Here is a 13,861-nt window from a genome sequence, read left to right on the forward strand (position 1 = left end):
TAAAAAGTTTTTGGCTATTTTTCTTTTGAGCCTCTGCACTTTGCAAAGCAACAAGTTACTTTGCATGTTGTAATTGATCACAAAACATGACAAAGCTTTGTAACTTTATAAAATGACTTGTAAAGTGACAAAGTTTTTGTGGATTAAAAAACAGAAAAAGGGAAGTCACTCTTTTTTAGCCATCTTTTAAGAAGCAGCTCGATAAGGTTTATTCTGACCATTCTGACATTAGGGAACTGATATATAGCCTATCAAGTATGTTGTCTAAAAACAGTTAGAAATGAGCTGAGCACCACCTCTCAGCATCTAAATCCAATTTAGATGCTGAAATAACAGCGTTACACTTATTCAGCTTCTGAGTTCTGCTTTCACAAAGTCTCACAAAAAACATGTAAAATAAGACAAAATCAGCTTATTTTGGGTGACTCAACTGAACAGCTACTGTGACAGCATGAGATAAGCCACAACTTATTCATCTATATAACTTTTTACGTGTAGACATTCTGAGGATAAAACTGTGCAGTTATATTTCACTGCTTGCCACAAATGTGGTTCATCTGTTTTGAAAAACAAAGTGACACATTTACATTAGTGGTGAAAAGAAATGAGCTGCAGCAGCTTTTTTCTTTTGAGAAGCATTCATGCACAAGCAAAAAGAGCAGAAGCAACAAGTGCTTTAAATCCAACTTCTACATAACAGACAGAAGCATTTGTTAGCATGTGAACTTTATGAGTACTTATGATCAGCCACATCTGGCAGCCAGTTGTTTTTGAATATACACAAGACATGACATTTTACACAATGACATTCAGATCAAACCCAGCAGATGATGTACAGCTTGTACAATTGCAAAAAAAAAAAATGTGATAAATGTGGATTACTTCATTGACTTCACTTTCACTCAGATGTGATTTTGTCTTCAGTCAGCTCTCTTTCTGCGACCTGTCAGATGTACAAGAAGTAAAGAACTAAAACAGTATTTTTTAAAGGGGGATTCATATTTCACACCAACATTAACTTCACAGGACATCAGCAAAACAACCATGAACCATTAGTTATCTTAATATTATAGTTTGTATTTAATATTTACCACCACAGATTAAATATTATTTGAATGCAATACATAAATCAAAGTTGCTCTCACCCTTGAGTTTAGTCTCATCCGGCCGTACGGTGGTGTAAATGGCTCTAGAAGATAACATGTCATCATCTAACGGAGAGATACAGCCAGAGTGAGAGGACTGACAGCCACAGTAACATCAGTGATGATAAACACTATTTTCTATTCACTGAATTCATTATATCTAATTTAAAATCTTAGGAAAGTCTGACAATCAGTGGAAAAAAAATGTCACTCTTACATTAGCCCATTATTTTTCTGCAGTTTCATCTTAATGACATAAACATCAGCTGCTCTAAACAGCTTTTTGATTTACACCTAATAGCTTGGTAGCATAGCTAGTTAAACTTTAGCATGGTTTTACTTTTCCTAATATAGCTTTTATTTAATATTTAAAACCCATCATATTTAAATACAGCACAGTCTCATTCAGGCTTAGGGTGTAGTAAATGATGACAGAAGACAATATGAGCAGGAGTGAGAGGACAGTTATCCACAGTAACATTAGTTACAATGAATAGTATTTGCTATTCACTTTATTCTGGTAGTTTTATTTTGATGACAAGCTGTTCTGATGAACTTCTTGATTTTTAAAATACAGTGGTACCTCGAGTTGCATTCCAAAAATAATCCGAGACAGGTATAATCCTCGTTATAGCGAGGGACCACTGTAAAACAGAACAGCTTTATTGCCATTGTAAATCAGAGGTCTCGAAGTCCTCGAGGTCCGGTGTCCTGAAACTTTTCCATGTGTTGCTGTTGCAACACACCTGAATAAAATTAGTAGGTTATTAGCAAACGTATAGAACTTGATTGCATGCTGAAGTGGTAACCACTAACCCTATTCTAGTAAATTTAATTAAATGTAAGTGTTTGGAAAAATGTACATACTTTTTTACATACTTTTAAATTTAAGTACTTTAATTGCACCGTGTTCATTCACTCATGAGCTGCTATACAATTAATCCAATGGCTACCTCAGCATACGGACAAGTTCTATAGAACTTGGGACACATGGGAAAGTTTCAGTTTCAGCCCTGAAGGACTGGATAGCGAGACAAAAGAACCATACAATTAAAAGTGTCAACACACTAGGTTAAAAAACATCATTTGTTTCACATTAGTTACATGCGATTAATATTCCCAAAAAAGATTATTATGCATGATATATTTTGACATCTGCATGTTGACTAATAACAACTAGAGATGGACCGATCCGATATTATGTATCGGTACCAGTCTGATACTGACTTTAATTACTGGATCGGAGTGAAATAGAAAATGTAATCCGATTCATTAAATATCAAAAAAGCATCTCACAAAACTTGCGACACGGCATAACTCGGCTCATAACCGTAGCACATCGGAGCAGCATGCGTCACGTGATAGAGCAGCTGTGGCGTGCAAGACGGTCGGGTCTGGTTGAGCATTTGGAGCCTGGCTACCAACCCGGCATTTCATCTCCGAGAAAGTTATCCCAGAAAGAAGTAAAGCAAGTGAGTAAGTTCATCTCTGAATGTTTGTAAAGCATTCCCGCGTTAAGCTTAACAACCGATATATGGAGCGACTCCCTCTCCTGCTGCTACTTCAATCATGAAACTGATCAATGATCAGCTGATCGTCTCTCTTGTTTGGTTTTGGCCCACTTTGCACCAGAAAGAGGAAACCAGCGGCTGAAAAACAGCAGCACGTTTAAGCTTGATAAGCTGTTGCTATTTAATATTACTTTCTACACCAGGATCTTTTTCTGTGCAGCTGACGGCTGATAACTGTGCAGAGGCGGATCTAGCAAAGTTTAGCCAGGGGGGCCGATAGGGCATGAACAGGGAAAAGGGGGCACAAAGACATACTTTTCTTTCTTATTCTCATTTAAAATGTCTAGCTTTTAATAAATAATTATCTGAATCTTACAACCAAAATTTTAATCTGATGTAAAATGTATAGAAGTCCATTACTGTATATAGTAACTATTAAGTCTAATATACCCTAGTAAGCTATAGTACTTTTTCCTTTGGGAAGGTACCATCTGTGCAGTCTGCAATTCTGTTGAAGAAAGATGTTAAATCTATTTAATTATTCTTGAAAACAAATGTATCTCTGTGCATTTTTTTTTCCACACTGCATCGAATTAAAGTTGATTACATTGATTTAGCATCATGAGGTGGAGGGTGGTTCCCCCTTTTTTATATGCTGGGAGTTTGCAACCCTGTTAGTTAGGTTGCTTAATATTTCCGCTAAGTACTCTTTAAAATACCAGAATATGGAGGATGGAGTAGGTTTAAGTTTATTAGATTGATCAGTATTGCTGAACTATGAAATATTTTGGGTGCAGTGTATTTTTTGCATGCAGGTATAACAGAATAGCTTTAGTGTTTTGTTTTAAATTTGAGTATGAACGTATACAATATGCAGCAAGATATTAAAAAAACTGTTTTATTGATTAAAAAACACACTATATCGGATTCATATCGGTATCGGCAGATATCCAAATTTATGATATCGGTATCAGACATAAAAAGTGGTATCGTGCCATCTCTAATGACAACTAGTGTTAATTTAATTGACCAGTCTTGCTTGCATAGTAAGGTTAGACTCAGAAACAATACAGCAGAGTGGGAGGTAGATCTAGCTCTCATGCTCCCTGTTTCTCATGAAAATGTGACAAAATCTTAAGAGCAGATATCAACACTGAAAAAAGCTGCCGAGGGACTAAAATCACAGACCAAACAATAACATAACAAGGAATGTCCTAGTGTATATAATCTACTAAAGGACTGTGTTTCTACTTTGGATTTCTGTGATGCTGTAGATTTAAAGTTCATGTTTTTTTTTTTTATTCTTAAAGAGATGTTGGCTTTCTTGACCTGTTTGTGCAGAAGAGGGAGACTGGGAGGAGGCAGTAGAATTTTTGGCACCTGCTTATGAAAAAGACAAAATAAACAAAAAAAAAAGTTATTTGATGACAGCCACCAGGAATCATTGAGCATGCTTATTGTTATAAAATAAAAGTTCATGTTTTGATGAGCCAACTGTCAGCATACTTGTTTTCAAAGAAGTTTCTTCTGAGTGACTTCTGATGGTTTGTTGATGTTTATTACATTGAAACAGTCCTGCCAGTATGAGCAGAATGACCACCAATAAAACACCCAAACCAATGCACAGCCCCAGGTAGCTCTCTACGTAATGCACTGTAGGATGACCTGCAAGAAAGATAATTGCACTGTGTATTAGAAATAATTAAAATGATGTTGTAATTTACTCTAAATATTTTTATATTTATTTCATGTAAACACTCAGATAAATCCCATTCAATACAATTATGTACACCCAATGTTTAAAAAAAGGTGTTGTTGAAAAAACGGCCACATTTGGACTACACATAGCCTGTGCACAGAAGTCTGATGGACGTCAACACCAGACATTCAGTAGAGATTGAATAAAAAGTCCTTGCGTTATGTTACAAAACAACCTCTTCAGTGGACCAAAACTGAACGTCCAAAAAATGAAAAATAGATCATCACTCTGACATCGCTTTGCGCAATGGCTATGTTCATCATAGACCATATACTGTTTCCCACTTACACACTTTTTAATGAAATGTTAAAATTTATTTAGTTAGAAAATATTGATGCATCTTACCTTCAACACTAAGCCAGCTCTCTGGTGATTCTCCAGCATCAGCAATACTACATTTGTAGAGTCCTTCATCAGATTTGGATACAGTGGGAATCATTATGTTTCCTGATGAGCTGCTCCCAGTGGAGACGCCATTTTTATAGAATTTTGCAGTGTAGTTGGAGTTTGCATCGTTTTTTCTACAATGCAAGGTCACATTTTCTCCCTCCATCACAGGTTGGACAGGAATCTCCAGGATCACATGACTCTCTAAATCTAGATGGCAGAAGATATGACAGTTACCCACATGGAACAGGTATATCTAAATCTTATAAAGTTTTTATCTATCTTGTGTGAAACGTGTATGAAAAGCATATAAGAGTGAAAACAGATATAAGATCCCTTGAAAAATTATATAAATGTTTTGACTTAAACAATATATGAAAGGAATGAGAAAGTGGACACCTTCATGAGTAAATCATGTCTTATATGATTCACTATATGAAGCAAGCCAAATCTGATGCAAGTCTTTTATACCTTTTTTCTATTTCTTTTCAATATGGGTAACTTGTGTAAAATGTGATTTTTGTTAAAATTATACAAACATAGAAATCATTAATTATGACAGATGATAGCTCACAAGGTTTGCTCAAGTTGCAGTAAATATATGTTATTAAGTTATTATATTTAGCATATATGTTATTTTATTATGATTGTGATGCATTTTATCAAGAAAAAACATACCTTACAGCCAATGAAAACTACAGTACCAAATATGACACTATGCATTGCTGTAAGTGATGTACTAAACAGAAAAAATGGTGAATAGACTAAATATGTTAACACATAATTGCTTTTCTATGTACATACCAGTTACAGTGATGTTGACAGAGTTGCTTTTTTGTATTCCTCCATGTTCACACCAGTATTCTCCACTGTCTGTTGATGGATATGCATTAATAATTTTGCAAGGTCCAGTCGATGTTTCCCAGGTTGAAGCACATGTTCTAACACCTCCATTTATCTTTTTCATCACTCTCCATCCAGTCAGCCCATTTAGCCGTTCACAGCTGATAGTGATGGGCTCTGTTTGAAAGAACTGCTGCCTGTTTGGAACAACTTGAGGAAAACCTGAATCTGAGACAGAAAGTCAAATAAGTTTTCAAAGCATGTAAGCTTTCAAATTATAAAGATTTATACAAGCATATTTACTGTAATAGTGAATATACATATGCATGTGGTTATTTGAGAAGTGTTTTACAGGTTTATGTTGTAGCTAAACCTCTAAAACTGGAGAATAACAACTGCAGAAGTTTCAGAAACTTTGTATTGTTAAGAGATATATCAAAACTATTACACACACTATTATACACTTAAAAATACAAGCCCCCCCCCCCCCCAATATTTAAAAACTTACTATGTGTTTGAGAATCATCAGCTACTGTAACCAACAGCAACAGAACATTCAGCACTGAAAAGATTGAGAATGACAGTTTTAATATTTAACATGTTTTTAATGTTTTTGCAGTAATAAGTCCTTTGCATTTGTTAGTGAGTTACAAATATCCAAAATGAATACATGCAAATATATGGGTGCATTTTGTACATATTAATTTCCCTTGCGTACATTTCCTCTGTTACAGACTTAATATCTTTTTTATAAAAAGACAAGGTCAGTACTCACAGAGTCTGATGGTGGCAAATCTGACCTCCATGTCATCTTACTGCTGACTGCGTGAGTGTTAGACTGAACTGAAGATATATTTTTTGTAAGAACCTCCTCTTCCTGTGTTTCTGTGGTGACTGAGGCCCAACAGGGTTCGACTTCAGTCACTATGATTTCTTTTATGCCCTTTTTAATTGAATTGAATGTTTTATTAATTCTAAACTAGATACATACATACATACATATATGTATTGATATATATATATATAATGATAGGGAAGGCTTAGCCTTTCAGGCCACTTATACCAACCGTCCCTGGCATGTAAGCTCATTTGGCCATCTGCTCTTTTTTGTACAGAGCAAATGATTGTTTAAAATGTCAATCGGTTTCTTAAATCAAGTTTTATTGTTTCTTTTCGAGCTGCTAAAACTAAACTAAATCTTGTTTACACTGTCTTTTTTTATACCACTACATGCCAATAGTTCCCAAAACTGAAAGGATGGATAAGTTGTCACGGCCCATGGCTCAGCATCCAGGGAGCCGTGGGAGGCTGCGGTGGCCACACCCTCGGGCTGGGCCGCCTCCAAACCACCTGCGTCCCATCTGAGGCAATCACCGGAGGAGTACTTTAGCCAACTCTGACGGCTTCTCTTCGCCAGTCCGTAAGTTTCCTCCCAGTGTGACCAGCGTTCGGCATGGAAGCCTGTGACCTGCCTGTCCTCCTGCCTGCCTCCCTGGCTGCCTCCCTCCCTACGATTCTCTTGACGGGCACCTCTCCCCTCCAATCTCCACGGTCCTGCTCTACCTGTAAGCCTCGGCGATTTATGAAGTCTAGCTGTTTCTCTCCTGGCAACCTGCGTGCTGTTAACTGTGTCTCACCTTTTGTTGCAGTTTCCCCACGATCCCGATTATGGCGCTCCTGAGCTCCACACTCTTCGTTCCCCCTTTCTTATAGAAAAAAAGAAGAACAACATATTGCTTTCTTTACCTGCACACCTTTGTGGTCTTGCTACCTAATTCTGCTGTGCAAGGAACTGTACAATGACAATAAAAAAGGTTCATGGTAATTCTGGTGAATAGGAGTAGATGTTAAGTTTGTTTAATTTGAGCAATGGCTCTTAAAATAAAATTTCTTAAAATACAGATCTCTCAAGGCTTATCTTCACTGTAATGACTGCAGAGTACAAACTTTACTAACTGCATAAGTATGTACAAACCTGCTCAGCCGGACACCCACAGATGCTGGAGTTTTAAAAATAAGTCTGCAGACGATGTGGCATTTTCCTCTTGCGCTGAAGAATTTCAGTAATTCTTCTCATCATCTGCAGCAATGTCAGTGGTAAACACTAGATGGCAGCATAAAAGAAACCTCGTCACTATGTGATGATCCGTGGTCATCAACTGAACAGCGCAATTTTTTCTTCCTCAAACACATATTCTGACTTAAAGCCACTTTGTTTAGAATGGTATTGGTCGTTCATATGTGGATCTTTGTGACTTAAACATAAACTTTGTTTATGAAGGGATAATAAAATTATTCTAGCAAAAACTGGATTTATTTTATTACAGGTGCATATCCAGACCAAAGCAGCATTGCAGTCTGCTCATAAAACATTTATAATCAAATGCTAAGTTTGAAGTTAGTGCAACTAATTTAAATGAAGTCATCAAGTGAGTACACAATGCAGATGAACTGTTATGATCAGTAGGAGAGAGATTTAATGGAAAAACGACTAGGCAAAAGTCTCCAATGACTTATAATAACATATACTGTGGTAACTCTGGATGGTGACGTGCCACTGAGATGCAATTTCCTATACCAGGGTGCAATGTTGTTCTGCTTATCCAATTTATGGTCAAATTATCCAGTTGTCATAGGGCAAAAAAGCAGGGGGTAGTCCATACAGGCTGTCATCTTGCTGTAGAGCAAACACTCAATGAAAAATTGTTAAAGAAAGCACTGTGCGTAATTTAGTCTGCACAAAAATGGTAAAAAAAATCCTACTTGCACCAACTGGTTAGATCATGATTTTTTTTTTTTCAGATGTGCCCTTACAGATGAAGGTGTCGTGTCAGCATGTGATTGTTTTATATCCTGTTTCTCAGACATAAGACATGAAAATGGCTGGTCTCACAGTGGGTTTTGTTCTGTGGGTTTCAGCAAAGACAGAAGCAGCTTCTCATAAGGCATCTGCACATGACATGCCTAAATATAAAGGACTACTCAACAGCTAAAGCTTGGAGCAAAGGAGTTTGCAAAAATATATTAATTCACTGCAAATCTGTGATTATGATTGATCTGTCATTTATATAGTTGTGTAGTGTACAACAATGGCTTCATGAGTACCTGTGTTACCTGTGAATAAATTTGTGTGTATTTATAGTATCAAAAACTTGCATACTGCAGTTTTGAATGTTTTTGTTTTTGGCAGAAGGAGAGTTAAAAATATAAAGAAAGAAAAATTAAATCAATACATAAAGCTCTGTAAATTATCTGGTGAATCTAAAAATTTTACTAATTGATATTACATGGAGCAGTGGGTGGTGTGAGGTGTTGGTATTAAGCCTGTTTTGGGCTAAACACAATGGCTGTTTCACTGGATCAACCTTACCAAGAGAAAAACAGAAAAAATGATGTTGAAAATGGATTTGGAAAAAAAAAATGGTTTTATGGAAGATGTTGTGATCCTTAACCATCCAGTGGATGGTTTTTCGTTTTCACATGTGTAAGATATCGAAACCCTCAAAATCTCAACAGAAGGAGTTTTTAGTTTCTCAGCTTTAAGTTTAAGTTCAAGTTTAATTACTTTAAATTACTAGTCTTATTTGGAGTATTTTTTATCAGTTAAAAATTCTCATGGTGTGTAGCACTTGGGTCCTGGGTTCAAATCCTGGCTGGGTCTTTTTGTATGGCTTTTACATGTTTTTCCCATGTCTGCATGACCTCCCTCTGCAGTCTTGCTCCATGCATGAAACTGTCTTACTTAAAATGTCAATCAGTTTGTTGAATCAAGTTTTATTTTCTCTTTCCCAGCTGCTAAACCTGAACTAAATCTTGTTCACATTATCTTTTGTTTCCACTACACCCCGTTGATCTACAACACTGAAAGCAGTTCAGTGAGTTACTTAGATACCTGGAATAACATCATAACGTCCTTCTAGGAAACCTTGGATTATGGTATTCATTTGAATGGTACTTTGACACCTACCAATTATTTTAACACTGCAGACTATGCATAAAACATTGCTAAAAGGGTGTGGCGGAGGTGTGGTCCCTGGCGTAGCTGCAGGGGAGGGGTGGAGCGGTGAGCTCATGGGGGTGGTACCGGGAGGCAGGTGAGCTACAGGTGGTGGCGATTGTGTCATGAGTGCTTAAAGAGAAGTCTGCAGATAATGTGGCATTTTCCTGTTGTGCTGAACAATTTCGGTAATTCTCCTCATCATCTGCAGCAATGTCAGTGGTAAACACTAGATGGCAGCATAGGAGAAGCTTCTTCACTCTGTGACGATCTGTGGTCATCAACTGAACAGCATGATGTTGTTTTATTTCTTCCTCAAACACATATTTTGAGTTAAAGTTTATGAATGGATAATAAAATTCTTCTAGCACAAACTGGCTTTATTTTGTTATAGGTGCAAATCCAGAAGAAAGCAGAGTTGTACTCATGTTCATAAAACATTATAATCAAACATTACGTTTGAAGTACTGTACTTCTACTGTACAATATAAAGCGGACTATATAAATAAAATTGAATTGAATTGAATTGAAGTAAGTACAACCTGTTTAGATACAACATGCTCTGAAGTTTTACAATTTTCTGTATCAGAACAGTAAACCGATTATTTTATGCTCACTGAAATCATCCACACATCCTGACTTCTTCACTTTTCTTGTTAAGCATGTGCACACAAATGTTTCTGTCCCATCATGCTTTGCAGGAATGTCATTTTTTCAGTATAAGCAGTCTAAAAAAAGTACCCTGTGGGTTTTACTTTAGTGGAACCAGGTAGAGTCTCAGTACATCAAAGTAGTCCATGACTTCAGAGACAGCTCAAACTTCATACCAGGATACTTCGTTATGCGTCCATGCTGGTGTGCAGGGCCTCAATAGGGGATGTATGGTGAGGCTCTTGATATCTCTCTCTATATACTTTTTAACTGTCGTGGTCCTGAGTCTGGTGACTCAGGGTTTTGTGTTTCTTTAATATGATCTTGTTTATTCTGATTATGTTCTCCATTAAGATTTAACATCTGTTAGGTTTCTGTTCTGTGCCTGTCCTGGTCTCTCTTCTCTGTGTTCCCTCTGTCTGTCTATGATGTCATTATGTCTGCTCGTGAGTCTGTGTCTGTTTAGTTCTGTGTCACGTCTGGGTCTCTGTGTCTGTCGTGTACTTCCTGTTTTACTTTGTAGGTCTGTGCCTTATGTTAGTGCATTCAGCTATGTGCTCTCCCTGGCTGTATCCCAATTCAGGGTCTGCAGCCTTAAAGGCCGCATTTTAAGGCCGATTACGTCACAGTGGCACTCCGAAGGCTGTCCCAATTCAAAGGCTGCTCGAAATGCGGCGCTCAAATGCGTCCTTCATTTCCCTGAATTTTAACGCTGTGGCAGTGTAGACTTCGTGGCCCAACATATCCCACAATTCATAGCGCGGCAGTCGGTGTGGATAATTTTGCCGCAGACGGCAGAAGCGGAGCAGCCGAAGAGTAAACTGTGAAAAGTAAGTACTGAATATTATTTCACTTATTTATGTGCAAATGTTTAATAATGAGGAACAATAAAACATTACTGTTGGCCACATGTCGGCAAAGTTATGTGACATTAGCGATGTTTGTACGCTCAGCTTTTACTTGCCTTTAAAGCCTTTAAAATATAATAATACAATAGTCGACCTTAATCTTACAGAGAATATGATGATTTTGTGGATAATTAAAGTCAGTCATTTATCCACAAACACAACAAGCTGAAAGTCAGTGATGCTGCTCGGTTTGCAGTCCTGAATATCACGGCACAAGCAGGATTCACTGCACTGTTAATGTTAGCTATGTTATATTGCTGCCTCTGTTCGGTGGTGTCGAGCCAAACGGACTTTAACGTGTGTTTGAACGAGCTGACGGTTCACTCGTTAAGCTGAAAGAAAGATGCTTTAATCACAGGAGCCACACATGTGTCCACTGTACCATCTGGGAACTCTTCTTGTTTCGTAATAACACAAACACTAAATCCTCCTATTTGTAGCAGTGTAAACACCTGAGACTGTCACCTGTCTGTCCTGCACTCTCTCTCTGTTTCTTTCTCTCTGATTGTGTAATAAAAGTATGAACATGTGTTTATAAGTTACACTTGTGTTTGAATCCTGCAGCTTATCACACATTTGATTTCCATGTGTGACATCTGCAAGTGTCCAGAGTGAGGACAGACTGAGGGACACACTGCTGCACATCATCTGCTTGGAGTCATTTTTGACCAGGATATGTCCTTCAATGCACATATTAAACAAATATGTAAGACTGCGTTCTTCTATTTGCACAACATCTGTAAAATGAGAAATATCCTGTCTCAGAGTGACGCTGAAAAACTAGTTCATGCATTTATTACTTCCAGGCTGGACTACTGTAATTCATTATTATCAGGATGTCCAAAAACTCACTGAAAAGCCTTCAGCTAATCCAAAATGCTGCAGCAAGAGTCCTGACAGGGACTAGAAAGAGAGAGCATATTTCTCCTGTTTTGGCTTCCTGTTAAATCCAGAAGTGAATTCAAATCCTGCTCCTCACATACAAGGTCTTAAATAATCAGGTCCCATCTTATCTTAATGACCTTGTAGTACCATATCACCCTATTAGAGCGCTTCGCTCTCGCTCTGCAGGCCTACTTGTTGTTCCTAGAGTATTTAAAAGTAGAATGGGAGGGAGAGCCTTCAGTTTTCAGGCCCCTCTTCTGTGGAACCAGCTTCCAGTTTGGATTCGGGAGACAGACACTATCTCTACTTTTAAGATTAGGCTTAAAACTTTCCTTTTTGCTAAAGCATATAGTTAGGGCTGGACCAGGTGACCCTGAATCCTCCCTTAGTTATGCTGCAATAGACGTAGGATGCCGGGGGATTCCCATGATGCATTGAGTTTTTCCTTTCCAGTCACCTTTCTCACTCACTATGTATTAATAGACCTCTCTGCATTGAATCATATCTGTTATTAACCTCTGTCTCTCTTCCACATCATTCCAGTGTTTTCAGTGTGGGAGAAAGTACTCAGGGCCTTCAAGTTACACACTATGAAAGGCAACAACAAGTTTAATGTTCAGAAACCTAAAGTATGTATCAGCAGCAGAATGGACCTAAAACTAAATGTTTGTTTCAGTTCTATGAAGCTTTGAGTATTTTGGATCAGTAGCACTGCTGTGTTTGTTGCATCATATTGCTGTAATTGTTTATATGCTTTAAATATTCTGAGGTAAGTTGATCTATAGTGTTACATCATACTGTATACTTTCTGCCCAGTTTGATCCATTTAACAGACGTCAGCCTGTTTAAGGCTCTGATATCTATTCTGTATGACTTAAAGCAGTTATGACATGGTCTGATTTTCTCACCCAATAAAGGAATATTTCATATATCAGTCTACTCTTCATTCTATCAGAAACAATTATCACAGCTCGTACATTTTCTTTTTACACATATATGTAAGCATTGAGCCAAATTTAGTAATGCCAACATACTGAAGGAACAACATTTGTCTCTTATATATGATACACCTATATATGCACTGTCAAAGATACTTGTCTTTGAGTGAAGATTTTGAGGTGATAAGACATATAAATAGCTGCAAATTGAATCTTTACTGAAGCAAAGTATTTGACACAGAGTTCACTCACATGTGCTGTACCAGTGTACCTGCACATGTGATGTGACAATAGAAGTGATTTGATTTGAGAGTTCAAACTCACTGCTGTAATAACTAATAATGATTAATATAATAATTATAATATTGGCCATATCATATTTACACTGACTTTAGTCTCATGAACAACATTAACTATTTGTTATTTACTAGTACAGAAATGAAGCCCAAAAATCATGTTTTACAGTCCTGTAGTCTCAGCCTCAGATACTTATTAAATCACACAAAGCTCATGTAGAAACAAACAAACAAAATATATTCTCCTTCATTTCTTTCAACCACACGTTTCCCGCTATCATGGTTGGTTGGCAACCTGGGCAGCGCGACGGAGGCTAGACCGTCCCATTTCACAAGCCTCACACTTCCGGCCTTAGCGGTCTTTGAGTATGCGGCCCTTGAGGACCATTGAGGCTGCGTACTAAGGCTGCAGACCCTGAATTGGGATACAGCCCCTGTCTCGTCAGTGTACTCAGCGTCAGCCGTGTTTCCCAGCTGTTTCCTCGTTGCTCTGTTCACCTCTTGTATTATTTAGTGTCTGCATCTTCCCCTGCTGGTTGTT

At 37.6% G+C, this 13,861-nt stretch overlaps 1 protein-coding gene across 1 annotated transcript in view; it reads right to left on the bottom strand.

Annotated features, from left to right (window-relative positions):
* Window positions 1-920: 920 nt before the first annotated feature.
* Window positions 921-13,861, bottom strand: part of LOC147334565 (high affinity immunoglobulin gamma Fc receptor I-like) — a 35,093-nt gene continuing 22,152 nt past the window's right edge. The window contains exons 5-8 of the mRNA XM_086285945.1: window positions 5,607-5,873; window positions 4,163-4,321; window positions 1,146-1,211; window positions 921-943 (exon numbers count right to left, since the gene is read on the bottom strand). Coding sequence (XP_086142071.1) covers window positions 921-943; window positions 1,146-1,211; window positions 4,163-4,321; window positions 5,607-5,873 — 515 coding nt within the window. The remainder of the gene's footprint in view (window positions 944-1,145; window positions 1,212-4,162; window positions 4,322-5,606; window positions 5,874-13,861) is intronic.

This window comes from Aulonocara sp. 'chitande type north' Nkhata Bay, linkage group LG3 (genome assembly GCF_057382095.1).
Source record: "Aulonocara sp. 'chitande type north' Nkhata Bay isolate Kocher_YH1m ecotype deep benthic linkage group LG3, A_spYH_male_GT1.1, whole genome shotgun sequence".
In the NCBI taxonomy this organism is placed as follows: domain Eukaryota; kingdom Metazoa; phylum Chordata; class Actinopteri; order Cichliformes; family Cichlidae; genus Aulonocara; species Aulonocara sp. 'chitande type north' Nkhata Bay.